The sequence below is a fragment of the Solanum lycopersicum genome, chromosome 12 (genome assembly GCF_036512215.1).
Source record: "Solanum lycopersicum chromosome 12, SLM_r2.1".
In the NCBI taxonomy this organism is placed as follows: Eukaryota; Viridiplantae; Streptophyta; class Magnoliopsida; order Solanales; family Solanaceae; genus Solanum; species Solanum lycopersicum.
The window spans coordinates 68955632-68976790 of record NC_090811.1 but is presented as its reverse complement, the minus strand read 5'-3'; the positions used below and the strand labels follow the sequence as shown (position 1 = coordinate 68976790).

At 32.5% G+C, this 21159-nt stretch overlaps 4 protein-coding genes across 4 annotated transcripts; 1 reads left to right on the top strand and 3 right to left on the bottom strand.

Annotated features, from left to right (window-relative positions):
- Positions 1-3921: 3921 nt before the first annotated feature.
- LOC101256858 (uncharacterized) lies at positions 3922-6493 on the top strand. The gene is made up of 3 exons (XM_004252843.5): positions 3922-4780; positions 4994-5533; positions 6263-6493. Exons 1-3 carry the CDS (start codon positions 3986-3988, stop codon positions 6359-6361), a joined length of 1434 nt encoding a protein of 477 aa, XP_004252891.2. The 5' UTR covers positions 3922-3985; the 3' UTR covers positions 6362-6493.
- A 326-nt stretch (positions 6494-6819) lies between these two features.
- Positions 6820-10182, bottom strand: LOC101257350 (histidine kinase CKI1; the record flags this gene model as incomplete). Its single annotated transcript, XM_004253099.5, has 4 exons — positions 6820-7168; positions 7248-8228; positions 8411-9003; positions 9807-10182. Coding segments are annotated over 4 exons (2178 nt in total), but the record flags the coding sequence as incomplete, so codon positions are not given.
- An 812-nt stretch (positions 10183-10994) lies between these two features.
- LOC101257155 (uncharacterized) lies at positions 10995-14546 on the bottom strand. Its single transcript, XM_004252844.5, has 3 exons — positions 14396-14546; positions 12446-12483; positions 10995-11532 (listed from the first exon to the last, which is right to left on the bottom strand). The coding sequence occupies exons 1-3, from the start codon at positions 14466-14468 to the stop codon at positions 11419-11421; spliced, it is 225 nt and encodes a 74-aa protein (XP_004252892.1). The 5' UTR covers positions 14469-14546; the 3' UTR covers positions 10995-11418.
- A 536-nt stretch (positions 14547-15082) lies between these two features.
- LOC101257453 (lipoyl synthase, chloroplastic) lies at positions 15083-19944 on the bottom strand. The gene is made up of 6 exons (XM_004252845.4): positions 19234-19944; positions 18584-18674; positions 18313-18470; positions 16091-16262; positions 15723-15833; positions 15083-15470 (listed from the first exon to the last, which is right to left on the bottom strand). The coding sequence occupies exons 1-6, from the start codon at positions 19917-19919 to the stop codon at positions 15384-15386; spliced, it is 1305 nt and encodes a 434-aa protein (XP_004252893.1). The 5' UTR covers positions 19920-19944; the 3' UTR covers positions 15083-15383.
- Between the last annotated feature and the right edge of the window lie 1215 nt (positions 19945-21159).

Genomic DNA, 21159 nt, shown 5'->3' with positions numbered 1-21159 from the left:
CAAAACTTATATGTGTCGCTAAAATCTTCTTTAGTGGCGATTTTTACTGCCTCTAAAACTCTTTATTTTGTCGCTAAAAGTCCTTTTTTGCTTTCAACTTTAACTATCGCTAAAACCTTAGATATTTTGTCGCTAAAGTCCAAGTATAACCACTGCTAAAATATATATGAATTTTTTCACTAAAGGTCAACTATAACAGCCGCCAAAACATATAATTTTGTCGCTAAAAGTTTCTGGCGACTATCACTGTCGCAAAAACTTTTGATGTTTGTCACTAAAAGTCGCTTTTATTTACGACTTTATCCGCCATTAAAAGTTTTTTTTTAAAACTAAAGTCGCTTTTAGTGGCGATCCTTATCGCCGATAAAACATCTGAACTTTGTTTCTTAAGTTGCTTTTAGTGGAAACTCTAATCGCCTCTAAAACGTCTTGCCAAAAATCACTTTTACTTGCGACTCAAACCACCGCTAAAATTTTTATTTTTTCTCAGTAAAGTCACTTTTAGTGGAGACTCTTATTTCCCGTAAAACATCTTAATTTTGTTGCCTAAAGTCACTTTTAGTGGCAACTCTAATCACCGCTTAAACATCTAAAATGTTGTTGCTAAAATTGCGACTCTTACTAACGCTAAAGCTATTAAACATTGTTGCTAATACTTAATATAATCGGCGCCACTAAAACTAATAAAAGTTGTTGCTAAGGTTATAATATTAGCGACGACGAATCGACACTAAATCTTTAGAAGTTAATATTAGCGACGACTGTAACAACTGCTAAAATGTATATATATGTTGTTGCTAGAAGTAACATATTAGCGGAGTCTTAAACAACCCGTAACACTTTCCACTTTTTTCGCTTAGGTTTCGATAATCGCCGCTAAAACTTCTATGATTTTCGCTAAAAGCCTATATAAGTGGCAACACTAAAAATCACAATAACTTTCAGTTTTTATTGGTAAAAATATTTATTAGTGGCGACTTTAATCGCCAATAAAACTTATAAAATTGATGCTAAAAGTGTCTTTTAGTGTCCACTTTAACCGCCACTATAACTATAATGGAAAATATAGGCTACTTTTTGTATATTCAATTAATGCAATTAAGAGGAAAACAAAAATTTAAAAAGCCTATATATATGTTTATTTTAAATTAAATTAATATTTTTTTCTATTTTTTTTTACAGTTAAAAAATGCATACAATGTTATAACCTTATTAGTTACGGTCAACCATGCTGCGCACAACCCAAAAATATTAATGTTTACGGCTGGACGAATATTTTTTAAGAAAATAATTATTGATTTTACTGATTTTTTATATATTTTTTAAAAAAATAATTATTGATTTCACTGATTTTATATATAAATAAAGTAAATTAAATTATATAATAAAGTAATATAAACGCAAGTAGAAACTATCTTAACTGGAATATTCTATCATATTTTTTATTTATTATTTTTACAACTTTATAGTGACAAAATGATTGGAGAATTTAAAAATAAACTCCACCACAAAATACAAATGAACATATTATTTTACTACTTTTTAGTCAATTTGGTAACTGGAGTGCACGTATGTGACCACTTTAATAAAAACCTACGTCATTTATTAATTAATTAAAAACTACAGACTCACTCGAACTCAATAATTAATAAAGAAAGATTATTTTCACGACTTGAACTTGAGATTTTTAATATACAAAGTTCGATTTGAAAGTTTTAATTAAAAGAAAAAGAAATTTCATTCTCTCTCTTTATACTTATCAGTGATTTAAGTCAAACGTTTAATTTATGTTTGATTAAATAATAATATAACTACAACTAAGATCAAATAAATAGAATTTAATTTGGAAGTATGCTCAGATCCTTCTACTACGGATCAGTTATCAGAATTCAAGAAAAAAAGAAGTGCATTTAACGTGCAAATCAAGAATTAAAATTAATCGTCATTATTAAACTTTTTAAATAATTATTTATCTTATTTATAGTTCTCTCCTTTTTTTTTTGGATGATATAATATTTTATGTTTCTTATTTAGTTTCAAAAATTGAATATCATAAATATATAATAACGCCAGAAACAAAATTTTCACTTGAAATTTCATAGTCTACTATATATACCATTCATTGTTTTTTTTTTAAAAAAAAAATAACTTTATATGTAGCGTGTGACTTTTCTGTAAGAAGAATCTGATAAATCTCTTACGTTCTCGGTATAATAATTTATCTATTTTTTATTTTCTTATACGGTGATTAGTACTCATATTGTTGCTCGATTAAATCTAGATTTTAGTCAAAAAGTTTCAAATTGGAGGATAAAACGTTTCCTAATAAAAATAAATTAATTTACAATTACAGAAACTCAAACTCGAGACGTGATCTAATTAAACTTGTCTGGTTAATATGGTGTAGTCCTCAAATAATGTATCAATTTCAATTACTCTCACAAAGGACATAATTTTATTCATTTATTGGATAAGAACACATTTTTCTCACCTATTATATATGGTTGTAATATATTGACTATTCAACTTTCATCAAACTATATATACTAATCATATATATTAAAAAAAAATAATCAGAAATAACCACATTTCAGTTCCTGTAATCGAAAAATAATCATTATTTTAGAGTTTTAATAACGTAACAAAAAATTAATGATAAATATTATTTTAACGTAACGATTATAATGATATAGGAAAGGATGCTATACTAGTAAGTAGTTGTGTTTGTTGAGGAAAGTTCATATGATATATTTGTTATAGTTGCCATAAATTTCAAATTACAATTAAGAAATTTCAAATTATTATATCTTTTCGATTTTAACCCGACCCACAAATAATATATATTAAAGTAAATAAATTTAATTATATTGCTTCTAGACGAAGAGAATATTTACAGTAGAAAATGAAATGAAATTTTGAATATTATCCTACAGCACAAGTCATAATCTAATTGCTACAAGTTTAGTTTTTTTTTTTTTTATTTTGAATATAATATTATTGCTCCTAGACCAAAAGAATACATTTGAAAATGAAATAAAATCTTGAATATTAATTAATCTACATCACTAGTCATAATCCAATTACTACTAGTTAATTATCTTTCTTTGAACCATAATATTTTACTGATATTTTCATCTAATCATTATATTAGAATAATAGGCAGAAATATCTTCACTAGATATATAGTGATAAACATAGGTACTTTCTATTTTCCCCAGATCTCATTTACTAAATATATTATTCTTATACAATATCGTAAAAAAGAAATAAAATTTAGTGAACGATTGGTTATGTCGATAAACAATAAAAATTCATTGCTAGTCCTGTTTAATGATGGATTTAGCATCGACTTTCGTAGCTAATTTTTTCTTACTTTTTGTTCGGGTTGACTTGATATATCAATCAAAAAAACAATTATTAATATAGATATTTTACCACACTACTCTACCAATTAATTAATGTTTAGTGTATTATTGAGTCTTGAAAAATGATATGGAAAGTAATATCTAATACTATGAGTAAAACATGAAAAAATATAATTATACTTTTTTAATATGTCAAAAGTGACCAATAAAAATAATTTTTTTTTTTTGGAAAAAATGTCAAAGCAAAACTGAAGAGGGAGTGATTATTACCTGCTATATATAATATATGATTAAATTATTTTATATACATCTAAAATGAAAATTACTTGTCAAAATTTTCTTTTACAATTTGGTACCTACTTTTTTAGAATATGTGAATAGACTCAAAAAAAATTAAATGTCTTTCCTTGTAGATGACTTCAAATTAAATAATCATTAGATTTTCTTGAATAATAATACCCAAGTTGTCAATCTAGTCAACACACAAATTTGAAGAAGCAACCTCTACAATAATTAATAAAATAATTTATATATACCTCTAGCAGCCTTAAAAACTATATTTAAAAAAAAATAAAATCTAACACACAAAAAAGTTGTCATTTTTCTTCAAGAAAAAAAAAATGTTACTTCTTTTTATTGATTCATTGAGAGAGAAGTTTAGTTCAATATTTGACAAGTATTTTGTTGCTAATCTTTGCAAAGTTATCCTATTTTCTGGTGTTATTCTTTACTTAGCCTCAATTTTTCTTTTTAAAGATCCAAATTGTCCAACTACTACACCTCATGAATATTCACCAATTTCATCAAATGACACAAATCTTAGTCATTTAATATTTGGTTTACTTGGATCTGAAAAAGCATGGCATTATAGAAAAAGTTACATTGAAACATGGTGGAGACCAAAAATAACAAGAGGTTACTTATTTCTTGATGTGTCACCTAATCCAAATTTATTACCATGGTCAAAAAATTCACCCCCTTATAGAGTTTCAACAAATATAACAAAATTAGTACAAGAAACTCACCACATTGCACCAATTATGGCTAGAATGGTACATGGTATCAAGGAGTTATTTGATCAAGAACATGAAGGTGTTAGATGGGTGATTATGGGAGACGACGATTCGATATTTTTCTTGGAAAATCTAGTTGATGTTCTTGGAAAATATGATCATAACAAGTATTACTATTTTGGAGGTCAAAGTGAGTACATTTTGTCTAATTTTTGGTACTCATTTAATCAAGGTTTTGGTGGTGCTGGAATTATTATGAGTTTTCCATTGGCAAAAGCATTGGCTCAAGATATGGAGAGTTGTATAAGGAGATATCCACATTTAAATTCTGCTGATCTTATTACTATGACTTGTATTGTGGATCTTGGAGGTAGCTTTGTTCCTCTCAAAGGTCTTCATCAGGTACGTTTTTAATCGTAAATATATTAGGTTGACTAAGTAATATATATTGTATAGTTTTTATGTGGGAATTTTGTCTATATTGATTGAATACTTTGAAAGTATCTGTTTTGAAAATTTTTGAAAGAAACATTCTACTTTTTTATTGATGAATTTTTTTTTTATTACTATTGTACCTTTTTTAATGGTTAATTTTATTGAATTTTGTCTTTGTAGATCGATTTGCGTGGTGATATTTCGGGATTTTTATCGTCGCATCCGAAAGAGCCATTAATATCTCTTCATCATTTTGATGCTGTATCACCAATTTACCCTTCAATGGATCGTATACAATCAACAAAGCACCTTATGAAAGCAGCAAAATTTGATAATTCTCGTATATTACAACAAATAATATGTCACCATAGGCTTAGCAATTGGACATTTTCAGTATCATGGGGATATTCGATTCATATTTATGAGAAGATTATGCCAAGGAGTCATTTAATTAAACCTATTCAAACATTTAATACTTGGAGTAAACCTCAAAATCCTCCATTTTACATGTTTAATACGAGATCAAACGTAAATGATTCTTGTGAAACTCCTCATATTTTTTACTTGAAATCTATTGGAGGAGCGAATAAAAATGGAATTATGGCCACGTATTCGCGATCGGTGGTGCGGAAGTTGCAAGGTTGTCCGATCAACGGCAACCATCCGGCAAATTATGTCAACAAGATTCAAGTCTACTCTCCTAGAAAAAAACGTGCAGAGGTAAATTTTGTATACACTTATCTATGCTCTCGATATATTTTATAATTAAATCAAAATTTAAATATCGAATAATAAAAACTATTTTCACATAAAATTACTAAACTTTACCGTAAAGATTACAAAAAAAATTATTTTATCATCACGTTAGATATAGAGAAAACAACATAAAAGAATTATGTATGTAGAAGTGAGCAGCAAAAATAGAATTATGATAATTTATTTAAAATCAACTAATTAGAGATTGGGTCAGGGAAAAAACAGAAGAAGACAAAATTAGAGATTATTTAATTCACTAGTTGACTTAGTTACAAAATAATTTATTTATAATCAACTAATTAAATGTTTTGAGATTGCTGCAATTGAAAATTCATTTGAGTTATTCATATATAATAGTTCAAAATTCAAAATTTATGAAGTTATACATTAGTTTTAAATTAATATATAAAGATAAAGCCAAAATTCTCAGTCAAATATTTATTAGCACATATATATATATTTGAGTATATTTTCAAATTAACTTCAAAATAAAAATAAGTGAATTTTCAGTCAAATATTTAATTATTACACTTAATTATGATTTGCATACTTATTCTAGAGTATATTTTCAAACTCACTTATTAAAAATAAGTCAAATATTTATAGTTCTTACACTTAATTATAATTTGCAGATTTGTTTGAGTATATATAGTTGTTATAATAAATATTAATTTTTTTATTTTATTTTTCCAGATGGATCGATGTGAGTGTTGTGATATTATTCACACAACTGGTTCAAAGAAGGCAATAGTCCAATTGAGGGAATGCTTTACCAATGAGAAAATTGCTTAGTTAAAATATAATTTTTGTGTTAATATTTTTGGTTAGGATTCTATAGTACTGACTATAAAATACTTGCTAGTCGTACTATAATATTATGCAAATTCTAGCCAAAAAGAAATATAGAAAAATTTTTTATTCAAATGTTCAATTAGTTTATGATATTCCATCTTATCTGATGAACCAAACGACTATAATTTATCTGAATTACTAAAAAGGGATAAGACCTTTATAGAAACGCACATATACTAACGTGAAATTGGTAATTACACATCTAAACTATGCAAGAATCTGTCACCATATTCAGTGAAATCTCACAAATGAGGTTTAGGAGAACAGAGCGTATTCAGACGTTAGTTTACCTCGTAGAGGTATGTATAGATACAATTTTCGATAGAGCCTCGAAATACCTGCTAACAAAATAAGTTATAAACGCGCGTATACAAGGTTTAGGAAAGATGATCCGTTAGAGGTCATAGTTGGTGCTCAAACTTTAGAAATGAAAATTTTACCAACTCGAGCATATTAATAAGTGATAAAATACACATGTCATGCATCTGTTGATTTGATATATCGAAAAAGTTTTTTTACTTAAAACATTTTTGAAACCTTTGTATGTTCTATATAATCTATGACTTTCAAAATCTCTTCACCTTTGCTTTCTTTAGGTAAGTAATAATCCATTCCAGCTTGAAAAATCTTATCTATCTCTTCCTTTTCTGTATGTGCTGTGAAAGCTATTATAGGTATTCGAATTCCATATCGCGCCTCTTCTTTCCTAATGCATTTCGTTGCTTCAAATCCATTCATCCCCGGCATCTGTCACAAAACAAACAACGATGTAATTAAGTTATATATACTGACAATGTAACAGTATCGGTGTAGTTAACATGTTTACCTCACAATCCATTAGAATATAATCAAATGGTGGTGAAGGAGTGGATGATCCTATATCGCGTTGTTCATTAAGGCCTTTGCAGACTTCATCTAGAGCTTCTTGACCATTTTTACATGTGTAAACGGTTGCACCAAGCTTAGAAACCGCGGTTCTGCAAATCATAAGTAGCATCCTATCATCCTCAACCACCAAGATTTTCTTTCCTGTTAAAGGTAACTTCTTATTAACATCAACAAAAACATCTTGTACTAATGGATGTTGTTGAATCTTGATTCTTGAAGTTGTTTCATGTGTAAATTTGAGGACACGAAATAAACGAGAACCATGTAGTGGTTTTGTAAGGACTATATCTGTTGAAGGTAGCTTATCCTCATCTACACCTGGTTTATCGAGCCAAACAACACGAAGAGACACATTCTTAGGGAAGTCCTTTCGTAACTCAGCCATAGCACGACTCATTTCTCGAGTTAGTCCATCACTTGTGTCAATTATGATCAAGATGAATCTTATAACAAGTCCTCTGCCTCTCCTCTGAAATGATGAGATATCGATATCTGTTCCATCTAGAGAACTGAGGGGAATTTCCTTTGATTTACACGAGGACGAAGAGGAGTTGGTTATCTTCCCTTTCACCTTCTTGAGGGTTTGAGGAAACTGCTCGTTTCGATTCACAACATGTACCTTCAAGCCTAGTACATTCATCATGAATCTACGAAGAACTCGACTTCTTTCTTCCTCCTTAATGAAAAGAATGACATTGGATTTTTGATGACTAGTGATACTATTATCACTTGCTACTGAATAATCTCCTCCTAATTGAGACTCTAAATCTTCTTCTTTTGCACAATTAACACTAATTGCTTCATGTTCTTGAAGTTGAGGTTGATCACATGCTATTAGGAAAATGTTGAATCTGAAGCAAGTGCCCTTTTCACCAATTTGCTTGTCGACGATACCTATCTCACCTCCCATTAAACGTACCTGAAAAATGAACGTAAATAAGGAGGTAAAGTATGAAATTCATTAAACGCGCTATGAAGCAAATCTTGAAATGTTTCTATAATGATATCATCAGATTGTCATAAAAAGCAGAACACACCGACTCTAAATTTTGAATTTGCTACTGTACGTAGACCGCAGTGTATGGTAAAAGAAATATGTACCAACGACTGAGTAATGCCGAGGCCTAAGCCAGTGCCTGCTTGTGATCCATGAACAGAAGTTGTCTGATCATTAACTTGAACATAATTCTCAAAAACTGACTTCTGTTTCTCTTTCGGAATTCCTTTCCCTGTATCATCTACCTCGAATATGAACTCCACACAGTTAGGATCTTGCTGAACTCTATTCAGCACTCGCACTTCTGCAGAGGCTTCATCTTTCTGTAAACGTAAACATGGCATACAACTAATACTAGAATCACTTGTATTCGGAGCAAGATTGGAACTTTCCTCAAAACCAGGTTTTCGAGCCCAAGCACGAAGAGTGATGTGTCCTTCTGATGTAAATTTATCTGCATTTTGCAACAGGTTGTTCAAGATCCTTTGCAATTCTATCCTGTCTCCTTTAACACGAGAGAATCTCGCGATAGAACCATCACATGGATCTAGTAACACATCGACATTCTTCATTGCTCCATTCGGGTAATAGATATTGACAACATGTTCTACTAACTCTTCCATGTTGAATTCTTCTTCTTTAAGCTGCTTCTTCCCTTCTTCAATCTTGTTTTCGTCAAGAATCGAATTCAACATGTCTGAAGGAAAAAGATCATAACTTTGAAGTTACATAGCCGCTAATCGCGCAATAAAATAAGACAGATGACCTTCTATAAACATAATATGTTTAAATACTTTGCTACTATAAACGTTTTCCTTAGATTGTTAGAGTATTTAAGTTTAATCCGACTAAGCTAACAAAACACTAACCTAAAAGATCGTTCCAACAAGACTCCATATGATCCAAATACTTTACTATACCATAAACGCTTCAGAGTATATAAGTTAAATCCGACTGAGCTAACAAAACACTAACCTAAAAGATCATTCTTTCAAGACTCCATATGATCCAAACACTTTACTATACTATAAACGCTTCAGAGTATAAGCTAAATCCGACTGAGCTAACAAAACACTAACCTAAAAGATCATTCTTTCAAGACTCCATATGATCCAAAATTCCAAATCCTTTACTATACTATAAACAACTTTAGAGTATATAAGTTAAATCTGACTGAGCTAACAATACGCTAACCTAAAAGATCGTTCTAGCAAGATTCCATATGATCCAAACACTTCACTATACTATAAAAGCTTCAGAGTATATAAGTTAAATCTGGCTGAGCAAACAAAACAATAACCTAAGAGATCATTCTTTCAAGACTCCATATGATCCAAATACCAAACGCTTCGGAGTATATAAGCTAAATCTGACTGAGCTAACAAAACACTAACCTAAAAGATTGTTCAAGCAAGACTCCATATGATCCAAACACTTCACTATACTATAAAAGCTTCAGAGTATTTAAGTTTAATCCGACTAAGCTAACAAAACACTAACCTAAAAGATCGTTCTTGCAGGACTCCATATGATCCAAATACTTCACCAATTCAGATTGAGGTGAAGCCTGGACGCGACACATCCAAATCAATCCACTTATTCCAGCAAGAGAAGCTCTAACATCATGGTTTGCGCGAGCAGATGCAGTACTTTTATTCATACTCTTCCTCTCAGCTTGTTGAGTTGCTTCCATTTGCTTTATAAGTGCAGAACACAAATACATTTCTCTTCTTGCTGCTCTTATTGTTAGTATAACAAAAGTAACTATAGATATAGCCAAAGAAACTATCATTAAGATAATTAACATAAATCCAAATTTAATGTTCTTGTGATAATCGCGTTGTAGAACATCATGTACATTATACACCTGAAAAATTCAACCATACGAAGAATTAACCTAAATAGTCGTTACACAAAATGTTTAAACTAAAAATAGTCTATAGATGTGTGACAGTACCTTAATCTCTCCTTCAATTATTTTGACCTTATGGACCCAAAAAGGTATCAATACAGCAGGTACCAATACTATTATGAGTAACTACATGTGACAAAAGAAAAAAGTTAGCTAAATTATTATTATTGGTTTAATATGAAATTGACTTAGTAAATATTTTAGCTCTAGAAAACTTACTAAAACCAAGCAGACACCAACAGGCATTGGCACTTTAAATAAGCTTAGATTCATGGCTGGAAAAAAAATAACACTAGTGATAATGCAGAGTATATCAATATTTTTATTTTAAAAATAGTTTGGAATACGAAACATCTGTCTAACCTGTAAGATTTTTAGACTCGAATGCTTGACTTATTTGGAAGAACTTCAAAGGAATGGTGAGGAGGAGAAGATAAAAGAAGTATATTTTTTTTTCTCAACTAAAAAAGCAAAAACTTAGCTCTTATTAAGACAAAGTATATATATAAGGATGTTAATAGTGTTTAAAAAAGGAAAGAAGTATATTACTAGTACGAAAAGGATAGTAAACAGACATGCATATATTTACTTTCCATTTGTCTTAAAATTTAATATTTTTCTTTTTATAATCGAAAGTAGGGAAAACAATCATCATGGTCGTATATGTTTAAAACTAGGTTCGTAATAATCTTTTGAAATATGCATCGAACATTTTTGATCCTTTAAATTTGTCCATTAAAATTTTCATGATTATACACGATATATAGAAATTCATATTTGTTTCAACTTAAATCAACCCAATATATTATTCTTTTTGCATGGACTTTACCATACCATGAATGAGATAATGTTTAAATGAATAAGTTCCTCAAATAATGCTAAAGGATTATTAAATCACTCATGACACACACATCTTCGAACTCTTTGATATTGTTCTCGAATTTCGACTTTTACGAGTGAAACTCTCCAACACTTCTTTTTCGTTTAACCCATCCGGTCTCTGAAATCCACTAGCTCGACTAATCAAGATTCACAACGGGTAAGGCTCCACCATTAAATGGAGGTAAAAGCTAAGAGAAAACTCGGTTTGAACCGGAAAATTACAGAATGAAAAGCAAATTGGAAGAACACGAAGCATGCTTCTGATAATGTTGATGATATTGTTCTATACTCTTTGAGACAAAAAGAGTAAAGAGATCCTCAGTATGACTTTCCACAGTGTATCAAGCTTCCAGCTCCCAAAAAGAGACCAAAAATGGCAGCACTTCCCAGAGTAGTTTGGCCAATGTATCGAATTTTCATTAAGCCGGGAACCTACAAAATATTCAGAAAGTTCATGCCGTCATGGGCTAATAGTATGGCAGGAAAACTTTAATAACCATATCAAAAGTTCAACAAATTTGAGCAAATGTAAGAAGACTATAATAAGGGAACCACAACATGAAACTTTGACAATCAACAGATTTCACTTGCATCTCAATCGCGAAAGGAGGAAAAAAACCATTAGACATCTCGACACAAAGGTAAAGAAACAAAAAGATCAAAGCAGAATCCTTATTTATAATTTATTTATCCAGAAACAGATAGTAGTAAAGGCAGAAGCCAGAAATCAAGTACAATGAAAAAGAAAAAGAAAGAGCTACTTCTCTCGTAAGTAAGATCCTCAACGCCCTCAGTAATGCTTGTCCATTACTTGACGTCTGAGTTGTCCAGGAAAACACAGGTAGCTTTTTGAACTTCATTTGTTGTTTTCGTTTTCACTCAACAAAAATAAGCATGCAATTTTTTTCTGGAAATGAGTGAGTTGTTGATGTAGATTCTAGTCATCACGCAAACATGTCATGAAGGTCTAACATAAACCACAATCTGGATACCTTGGAAAACAAAGTGTTAAGACCCCTACATGATATTGTTGATAGATTAAAATATGTTTCTATTGTTTAAAAACATTGAGTGGGAATTCCGAAGCCTGCACTGCAAGCTGGCTAACCGTCAACCATAAACTGCAGTTTCATTCCACATGTATATAGCTTTGAGGGCACTTCAATGAAATCAATGATTAAAGGCCAAGGTTAAACCTAGATTATTTACTTGCACTACTTCTTTTGATAAGGACATTTATTTGTAGTACTCAAACCAAGAAGAGGAGAATTGACATTAAATCTAGCCAGTAAATTAAATAATACAAAAAAAGAAAGGAGAAGGTAGAAAAGGATGAAGAACTTACCTTGTATCTAACAGCCTCATATGTCCCATAAACAGCACCTACAAATGAACCACGAATCAAATGCAGTTCAAATTACTGAATCTTCTTTCAGTAATGTCTGATTGAGACATTGCCATAAAAGTAATCATACTTCTTAATGTGGCAATCTAATTGCCAGTTGTAACACATCTAAATCCAATTCGTAAAAGGTTTCTTGTCTTTTATCTACCTTATCAAAAAGACAGTTGCTCGACTTTATATTACCTTATCAACAAGAAAAGGTTGCTCGTTCTTTATTATCTTCTTAAAAGAAATTTTGCATGCATTTTATCTGCTGATGCCAATTAAGAAAATTAGATGTTTCTTTTTTATAATATGATAAAAATTACTAAGCAAAGGCCCCAAGAGCTTTGATCTAGTGGTAAGGGAGTAGCACTCAAGTGTTGGTTGGCACACGTCATGGATTCAAACTCACAGATAAAAGCCTAGTATTTAAGTAGAAAAGGGTAGAGGAACAGGCCCAATACTCATCAAGTTTCAAACTATGAGCTGCCGACCCTCGGGGATTTCTCAGATATCCCAAAAAAAGAATTACTACGCAGAATTTTTTAGTAAGTCTACTTAAAGTCCTACAAAGAAAGCTCTAACCTCTTCACACATTTTCTGCTAATACTCAGCCCAAACAATCAACTACACCTCAATCTTAAACTAGCAGGTCAGCTATATGAATCCATTATACCATTCTTCTCTAGTCCAACCCATTCCATTCCACTAATGGAAACTAATAGCTAATGTTTCTGTACTCGAGCTCTGTCACCCTTCATTAACTATGGATACGATCTTTCCAGTGTGAAGGCCCTACCCTGAGGTTTATTAAATAAGAGTTCCCTTCTGCCATTTCCTATCAGTAACATTGATAAACCCACAAAATCACCATCTAATTATGCAATGTCATCAATCAATTCCCAAATAGTCCATCCATTATGCCTCAATCCCAAACTAGTCAGGATCTTTAATGGAAATCTTCTATTGCAATTCCACTCTACTAGGACCCATTTAGATCATTGACCACATCATGACTGTTTCTAGTCCTCCTTTCTACATACACCACCTTTCCTCTTCTATCACACTTGAAATCAACAATAAAACGCTCAAATAAGTAGAGTTAGCAATAACTATCAAACAAGTTCATAAAATCTAGAACACAATTGAGCAATGACATCAACTACTCCTCAGTCCCAAACAGGTTGGTGTTGGCTATATGAACCCTCATTGACTATATTACTTGATCAAACAAGTTAATAAAATTTAGAAAACAATTGAGCAATGACATCAAACTACTCCTCAGTCCCAAACAGGCTGGTGTTGGCTATTTGAACCCTCATTGACTATATTACTCAGTCAAACAAGCTCATAAAATCTAGAACACAATTGAGCAATGACATCAAACTACTCCTCAGTCCCAAACAGGCTGGTGTTGGCTATTTGAACCCTCATTGACTATATTACTCAATCAAACAAGTTCATAAAATCTAGAACACAATTGAGCAATGACATCAAACTACTACTCAGTCCCAAACTGGCTGGTGTTGGCTATTTGAACCCTCATTGACTATATTACTCAATCAAACAAGCTCATAAAATCTAGAACACAATTGAGCAATGACATCAACTACTCCTCAGTCCCAAACAGGCTGGCGTTTGCTATATGAGCCCTCATTGACTGTATTACCAGATCAAACAAGCTCATAAAATTTAGAACACAATTGATATATGACATCAACAACTACTCCTCAGTCCCAAACAAGTCAGGGTGTGCTATATGAATCCTCAACGACTATATAACTCCATTTAATTAGTCATTTCTCAAGCCAATTACAGCAACAGTATCGATTAAGAGCAAAAAAAAAGTTAGCAAAAATGAGAAAAATGGTTAGTAGGGTTTTAGAAGAAAAGTTTGAAGGAATTTACCAACAGCGCCACCAATTGCACCACCGACGGCCACCCCAGCCGTCACACGCGCCAAGCAGCTATCTCTCGCCATTTCTCTCTCTCTCTCTCTCCTTTTTCTCTCTCTTCAATGGGGGAATTCGAGCTTTTTGTTCAGCAAAAAAATGTGACAAATGGTTTATATAGTGTCCTTTTGAGGGCTTGTAGAGAAAATGACGCAACAGATCCCTCCCTCATGTTCTAGGTAAGTTCACAGTAGTCCCTCAAATATATTTTCGAACACCTAGCACCCCTCACTTTCAACTATAAGGGCTGGTTTGGTACGAAACAAGTTATTTCGAAATTAGTAGTTATATATCACCACATTACAATCACGGGATAACTAGTCCTAAAGGCTCATTTGGTTGATAACAAGTTATTTTGAAATTATTTACGAGATAACTAATCTCAGGATAAGTTATATCATGATTTTATCGTGCAAATGATCTCGAGATTAGTTTTCACATACCCTACTACTAAACAAACCCTAAGATTGTGAGTTTGAATCGCTCTTACGAGGGGGTAAGGAAAAAAACTAAGCCATCCATGATCCACTCAAAGCTTTCACCTCTTGTTGTAATAAAAGGTTTGACATAGATTCTTACCTTGTTTTGTTATATAGCATAAAAGGGATAATTGCAAACAAAAGGGGCACATAAAACCAGAACCTCCAAGGAAAACAATTGATTACACAATTTTTCCAAACATCTACTAGAATCAAAGAAATTGATTTAACAAACTAATTTGCTTCTAGTTTGTATACAGAATAATAACTTTAACAGAATTAAAGGAGGAAAAGTACAACAATCAAAAAGCAAAATTGGCCTTTTAAGGCTCTGTAAGGTTCATTCATAGCTGTGATTACAGAGTATTGTGTGTTCACATTTCTTGTTCTTGCCAAAATCATCAATCTTCCCCCAAAAAATCATTGCAGCTTCTTGTATGTATGTGTGAGAGAAGAGGCAGCAAACTATTGTGACATAGTTTGTGCATTTCTGGCACTCTCTTTCACCATTGTCTTAACAAACAGTTCTCCTGCTCGGTAGGAGGATCGAACCTGGAGAAGAAAAAACTCTGTTAAATCACAAAGCTTACATAATTCGAGCAGTCAAAAAGAAGATTGCAAGCTTAACAGATGACATGATTAAGAACGAGCTAAGTTCGATTCTCCTGTTTCAGAAGAGTTAGCTGTAAATTCACTAGTACCATTCATGATCTAGTTAGAATTTCCACATTGAAAAACTAAGATCAAACTTCAAAAGCAGGCATTTCTTATTGAAAGGAGATTGATATTAGTGTAAGGTCTTACCAAGGGACCACTGGCAACATAACGGAAGCCAATAGACTCTCCGTAGTCCTTCCAAAAAGCAAACTTTTCGGGGGTAACATATTCTTTGACGGTAAGATGTAATGGGGTTGGCTGCATAAATGAGAGATAACTTTGTTAGTCTAAGTTGCTAGGAGCCTCAGAGAGGAGATACGATGAAAAAAGATACAGCATCAGTGGAGCACAAACTTCAAACATCAAAACAGATTAAATGAAGTCTTCTGAGAAAACAGGAGTGACAAGACAGCAGAAACCAGTACGCCATTTCATAAGTAGTTAGTTACATAGGATTTGAACCAGTAAAGCAACTTTTCATCTAGAGTTTGAATCCCGGGTACCATATTGCTCACCTGTAAATATTGGCCCAGCGTCAAAATATCAACATCTATGGCCCTAAGATCAGCCATGGCTTCCTTCAGCTCATCATCAGTTTCACCAAGTCCCAACATTATAGAAGTTTTTGTTATCATCCCTTTCTTATCGAGTTTTGCATGTTTAAGCACAGATAGACTTTGTTCATACCTGCATCATCCAATGTGAAATCATTTAGCATCTCATACTAGTAATTATTATCATTATTCCTATTCCAGGGACAAGTATCAGACAAGTTTATTATGATGTGCAAGCAATTCATAAATTCATAGAAATTTTGGATCAGTTTTTTCCCACATAGGAAATTATGCTTAGTGCTCTAGAATTTATCAATTTCCCTTTTTATTTGATAATAAGGACCACCATTCTTGCACATTCAATCAGATTCATCCATTAGGACTGGCTTGATTACTGCAAAATCCAGCTTTCTGCATCAGTTTTGCATTTCCATTATGTTTCTCCCCTTCAGACTAAAAGATGATTGTTTAATTTACACTGTCTTCAGTTTATATGCCACATTTGCTTTTTACACTTAGAACTGATATGAACCAGATATCAGTTGACATTCCCTTTTAATGTATATCTAGGTTAAGTCATTGTTTACTCCATTTGTAACTATGAACCAACTCAATTTGTGAACCCAGAAGTGATTCCATTAGTTATGATTGGATACTCTTCTTCTTTTATCAGGAACAACATAGGAAGAGGTAAGCTGATGCCTGATAGTCAACTTTCCTCATTAAACCACTGAGGTTCTTTTTACATTGGCATGCTTGGGAATATAGCAGCGTGTTTGATGAAGAGAGAGCAAAGTCCAAAAGAGGAGACTTTCATTAATTTGATGCTTTAATTGCTGTCAGATCACTTGATAAAGTAATAATTTCAATTGATTCTTGCTTGGAGATGGAGTACCAGCCATTCTAGAAGTTCTAATTCACAAAACATCATGCTTCCTAACCTTGAGCTACCTGTCATAATGAAAATAGCCACTCCAGCAGCCTGACAGTAACTAATGTACCCTCTTAACTCTAAAAGTTCATAGAAACTGAGGGAGCTTAAACTTCTCTTTTCGGTACAAAGCATCGACCATCCCCCGACACCCACTTCCACACCAATTTCTTCTCCCGCTCCACTGTAACTATTTGTAGTATGAATTTAGAAAGCACAATGCATTATCATGAACCTAGACCCGCTTCACACATCTAAATGGATTCTTTTAATTTCATCTTCATATTTTGTCTGTTTGTTATTAGATTCATCTAAACGTAATGTTCTCAGTTCATATTTTCTTCTATGTAATTTCAAAGATTTTTCTCCACTTGGTACGAGTATGGCATATGCCTATAAATGTAGTTAGGTGCTTCTTCAAAAGTAACGAGAAGCATGGGAAAAGAGCTTTTCTTTATGTTTTAGAGCCAGACATGTGCAATTTTGGCACTTCTGTGATTCTTCCTTTTTGTATTTAAACAGATCAATTTGAATACTTGGAGGCCTATAAGTGCTCCACCATATAGTTAAGAGATGATTTTGAGTTAATGCCCAAAAGTAAGGACTATTTTGGGTTTTTCCTCACCTACACCAATAAAGCTTGGAGTCCAAACTTAAAAATCCATATCTAGTACTAAACTTTCAATTGAGGAGATAGCACCCTCCCTCCCTGTGCCTTAAACAATAAATGGACCTCCTACCAGTCCTCAAAGTAATGAATGAAGGAGGAATATGCTATCCTCCATCAGTAGGAGTGTTCAAAATTTGATAGAAAGCACACAAATACATTTTGACCATAACCGTCTGAAAAAATTTACAATATGACCATAAGATGACCTTACTAAGGGGATAGTTAGAATTGCCAAAAATACCAAAATGTCGTGCTCAAGTTTCATCCATAAGTTATCACTTAGCAGACAAAAAACCCAACATCTTAATGATTAAAAAAGAGAAGGCAACACCAACTGTAATATTCTTGCATGTACTCTTCCTTAATAAATGGTTGGTAAATCATCAAGTTTGGGACAACAACGGCATAGATCAATATTTCAGTTCAGAGTACACATCAAGTCTCTAACATCTGGCAAAACCAACTGGCTGTATAGAAAATCTATAAATGACATACTCATCAATAAAAGCTGTAAATGACAAAAAAAAATAGGAGTATTCACAGCACCAAACTGAGAAGAAGAAAGAGTTCTCCAGAACTTACCCTGCTCTAGGATCTCTAACAATGCGTTGAAGTCGTTTCACAGTTTCAACGTTGTGTGCAAAAACGTCCAATCCAGAGTGCACTAGAGTAGACACGGCACTTAGATCACCACGGAAATCAGAAGTTAAACACTCGACCATGATATCAGGCTTGAGCAACTGAGAAAATCATGTAGGCACAAACCCAGTTAGTTGCACTTGATCCAATCATGTACCACATTTTTGAATAAAACAACATACACTGGGTTTACAAATAAAAATCAACTCCGGACCTTCATTGCTTTGACTGTTTCAGCAAAGTGACCACTCCCTCCATCAGGTATATCGTCACGATCAACACTAGTTAAGACAATGTAATCCACACTGCAGAAGAAAATCAAGGAACTCTTTTTCATAACATATACACGAAATTCACCGTAAAAACATAAGCTACTTCCGGGTATTGTGATAGCAATAAAAAAGCTTCAACTTTGCAAAAAGACAAGCAAGAACATTCGGTACACATCAGTTTAATCAAGGCTCCATCATACACCCTAAATGAAGTTGTTTCATATGGTACTCCATTCCTATAAGCAATATTCTACAACGATTACACAAATTCAAGCACAACGCAAATAAGTTTTGCTAGTGACTGTAAAATACTAATCGTTAACAATCAATCAACAACACATCAATCCAGTAGTCAGGAAAGGTTAGATCATCCCCTACAACCATTCCGCTCCATAGGAGCCGACTGCATTCCAATTCTCAAAAGCTCATACTGATCCCTACCTCAATAAGTGAAAAGCTCTAATCATATAAGAAATACTCTTGGCAAATGCGCTCTATTTTGGGCCCATTTCATTCTAATACTACACCATTATCAAATCAAAAGAAAGAAAAAAGCTCCTAGCAACATGTTATATACAGAGAGAAAAATTACCCCCAACTGGCAATAGCTTTAGCAGTGTTAACAGGTTCCATAGGGTCAGGAGGAGCAGGATTTCTACTAGTCTTAACAGCACAAAATCTACACCCACGCGTACAAGTATCTCCAAGAAGCATAATTGTAGCAGTAGCAATACCATCTCCACCACCATTCCAACATTCTCCAATATTAGGACACTGAGCTTCTTCACAAACAGTGTTAAGTTTAAGCCCAGATAGCGTTTCCTTCACCTCTTCATACTTCTCCCCTTGTGGTGCTTTTTGCCTCAACCAACCTGGTTTCTTCACCGACGGATCTCTCCCTGTGTACGGCCCCATTCCGCCTGGATACACCGACCCATTTGAGGGTGGCGATTTGGGTTTCAGTTCCAATGATTCGCATCTAATGGGTCGGCCTAAAATTCTTCCTTTTGATGAAAAAACTTGAGAATTGGGAGAAAAAGGGGTGGATTTGTTGAGTGGTTTATGAAGAGGAAAGTATACAGTAGAAGATGAAGAGCAAGACATTGGAGAAATGGGATTCTTTTCAGGAATTAGAGGAATTCGAATTGACCAGAGAAATGTTGGATGAAGAACATTGAAGGAAGCTTTTGGGCTATGGCGGATTAAATTTTGGGATTCGCCATTGTAGACTCCGCCTGAAGTTGTTAGGTTTGCTATATTGCTAAACTTCCTATTCATAAAAGTGGTTACTATATTATTATTTTTTATTTTTTTTACAAAATAAAATATTACTAATAAAATACTTTTTTCCGGGTAGAATCGGATTCTTGATTTGAAGATTATGAGTTCATATAACGATTTCACATTATTAGGAGTAGGATGACAATGGCGCGGAGCGGACGCAGGGCGGGGTGGGTTTAAGGTTATGTAGATTGTAGGGCGGGTCGGATACAGGATGAGTTGAAGTGGGGTTTTAAATAAATTAATGTGGAGCGGGGCGGGTTGTAGGTATATGTAATTTTATGTGAATTTAAATTTAATTTTAACTTTTTACATGTTATAGAGCGATGAAACATTATTTATTAAGCTAATTTAATTAAAGCTACTAAATATTCAAGATAATAAATAAAAATGGTTCAATAAAAAAATAAGATTATTTCTTACATGTTTCCCAATTGACCTCTAAAAAATAAAATTTTAAGCCATTATCCTATTAAATTAATACAACTTAATGATTCGAATTTTATTTTAAATATCAAACATAACTAGAAAAGGAAAATATTGAAAAAATTATGCGAACTCATGCAGGGCAGGTCTATGTGGGGCATGGTGAGGCGGGTTGAAAATGAAAACTGTTGTTATGCGGGGTGGATTAAAAATTTTTGCGGATTAAGCTCAATCCATACCATTTCCACGCTACACCGCTCCTTTATCATTCCTAATTAGGAGGTCATCCCCAACACAAAAACAATAGATCCAATGTAATTTTACAAGTTGAGTTCAAAAAGAACAAAGCATACACATATTATTTTATCCTTGTTTTGAAAAGTAAAAACTCATCTTAAAAGAAATATACATAGATATAATTATTTTGATACATATATGATTAAAGTAGGAATTATTGTATCCTCATGAACTTGTACCCAACATGATATGCCCCTATTTTTGAATGGTCAAAAGCGACAGACAGTAAATTATTGAAATTATTCTAATTAAATTCTGAGTTTGTTCGCTCTAATTTTGAAGCGATATTCAATATTGGTGTAGGAAGGTCAATTCAACAAAAGTCTCTTTCATTTTTATATTGTGTCTCTGAAATGAAATTGTATCACATATTAGTTAGAAAAATTAATACAATATATAATTTATAATTAATTTTACAGAAAAATTAATACAATATTTAATCTATAATTAATTTTACACACTTTATGATTAATATAAAGTTTAAGACTCAAAGTCAAATTAAAGCTATTATTAT

What these genes read in the sequence shown, in the direction of transcription:
- LOC101257155 (XM_004252844.5), bottom strand. Translation starts at nt 14,468, where the DNA reads ATGGCGAGAGATAGCTGCTTGGCGCGTGTGACGGCTGGGGTGGCCGTC. An exon ending in TGCAATTGGTGGCGCTGTTG is followed by an intron (nt 12,484 to 14,395) that starts GTAAATTCCTTC and finishes GTTCATTTGTAG; the next exon opens with GTGCTGTTTATGGGACATAT. An exon ending in ATGAGGCTGTTAGATACAAG is followed by an intron (nt 11,533 to 12,445) that starts GTAAGTTCTTCA and finishes AATATTTTGTAG; the next exon opens with GTTCCCGGCTTAATGAAAAT.
- LOC101257453 (XM_004252845.4), bottom strand. Translation starts at nt 19,919, where the DNA reads ATGAATAGGAAGTTTAGCAATATAGCAAACCTAACAACTTCAGGCGGA. An exon ending in GTTAGAGATCCTAGAGCAGG is followed by an intron (nt 16,263 to 18,312) that starts GTAAGTTCTGGA and finishes TGGATGATGCAG; the next exon opens with GTATGAACAAAGTCTATCTG. An exon ending in CGCTGGGCCAATATTTACAG is followed by an intron (nt 15,834 to 16,090) that starts GTGAGCAATATG and finishes TCATTTATGCAG; the next exon opens with CCAACCCCATTACATCTTAC.
- LOC101256858 (XM_004252843.5), top strand. Translation starts at nt 3,986, where the DNA reads ATGTTACTTCTTTTTATTGATTCATTGAGAGAGAAGTTTAGTTCAATA. An exon ending in CTCTCAAAGGTCTTCATCAG is followed by an intron (nt 4,781 to 4,993) that starts GTACGTTTTTAA and finishes TTGTCTTTGTAG; the next exon opens with ATCGATTTGCGTGGTGATAT. An exon ending in CTAGAAAAAAACGTGCAGAG is followed by an intron (nt 5,534 to 6,262) that starts GTAAATTTTGTA and finishes TTATTTTTCCAG; the next exon opens with ATGGATCGATGTGAGTGTTG.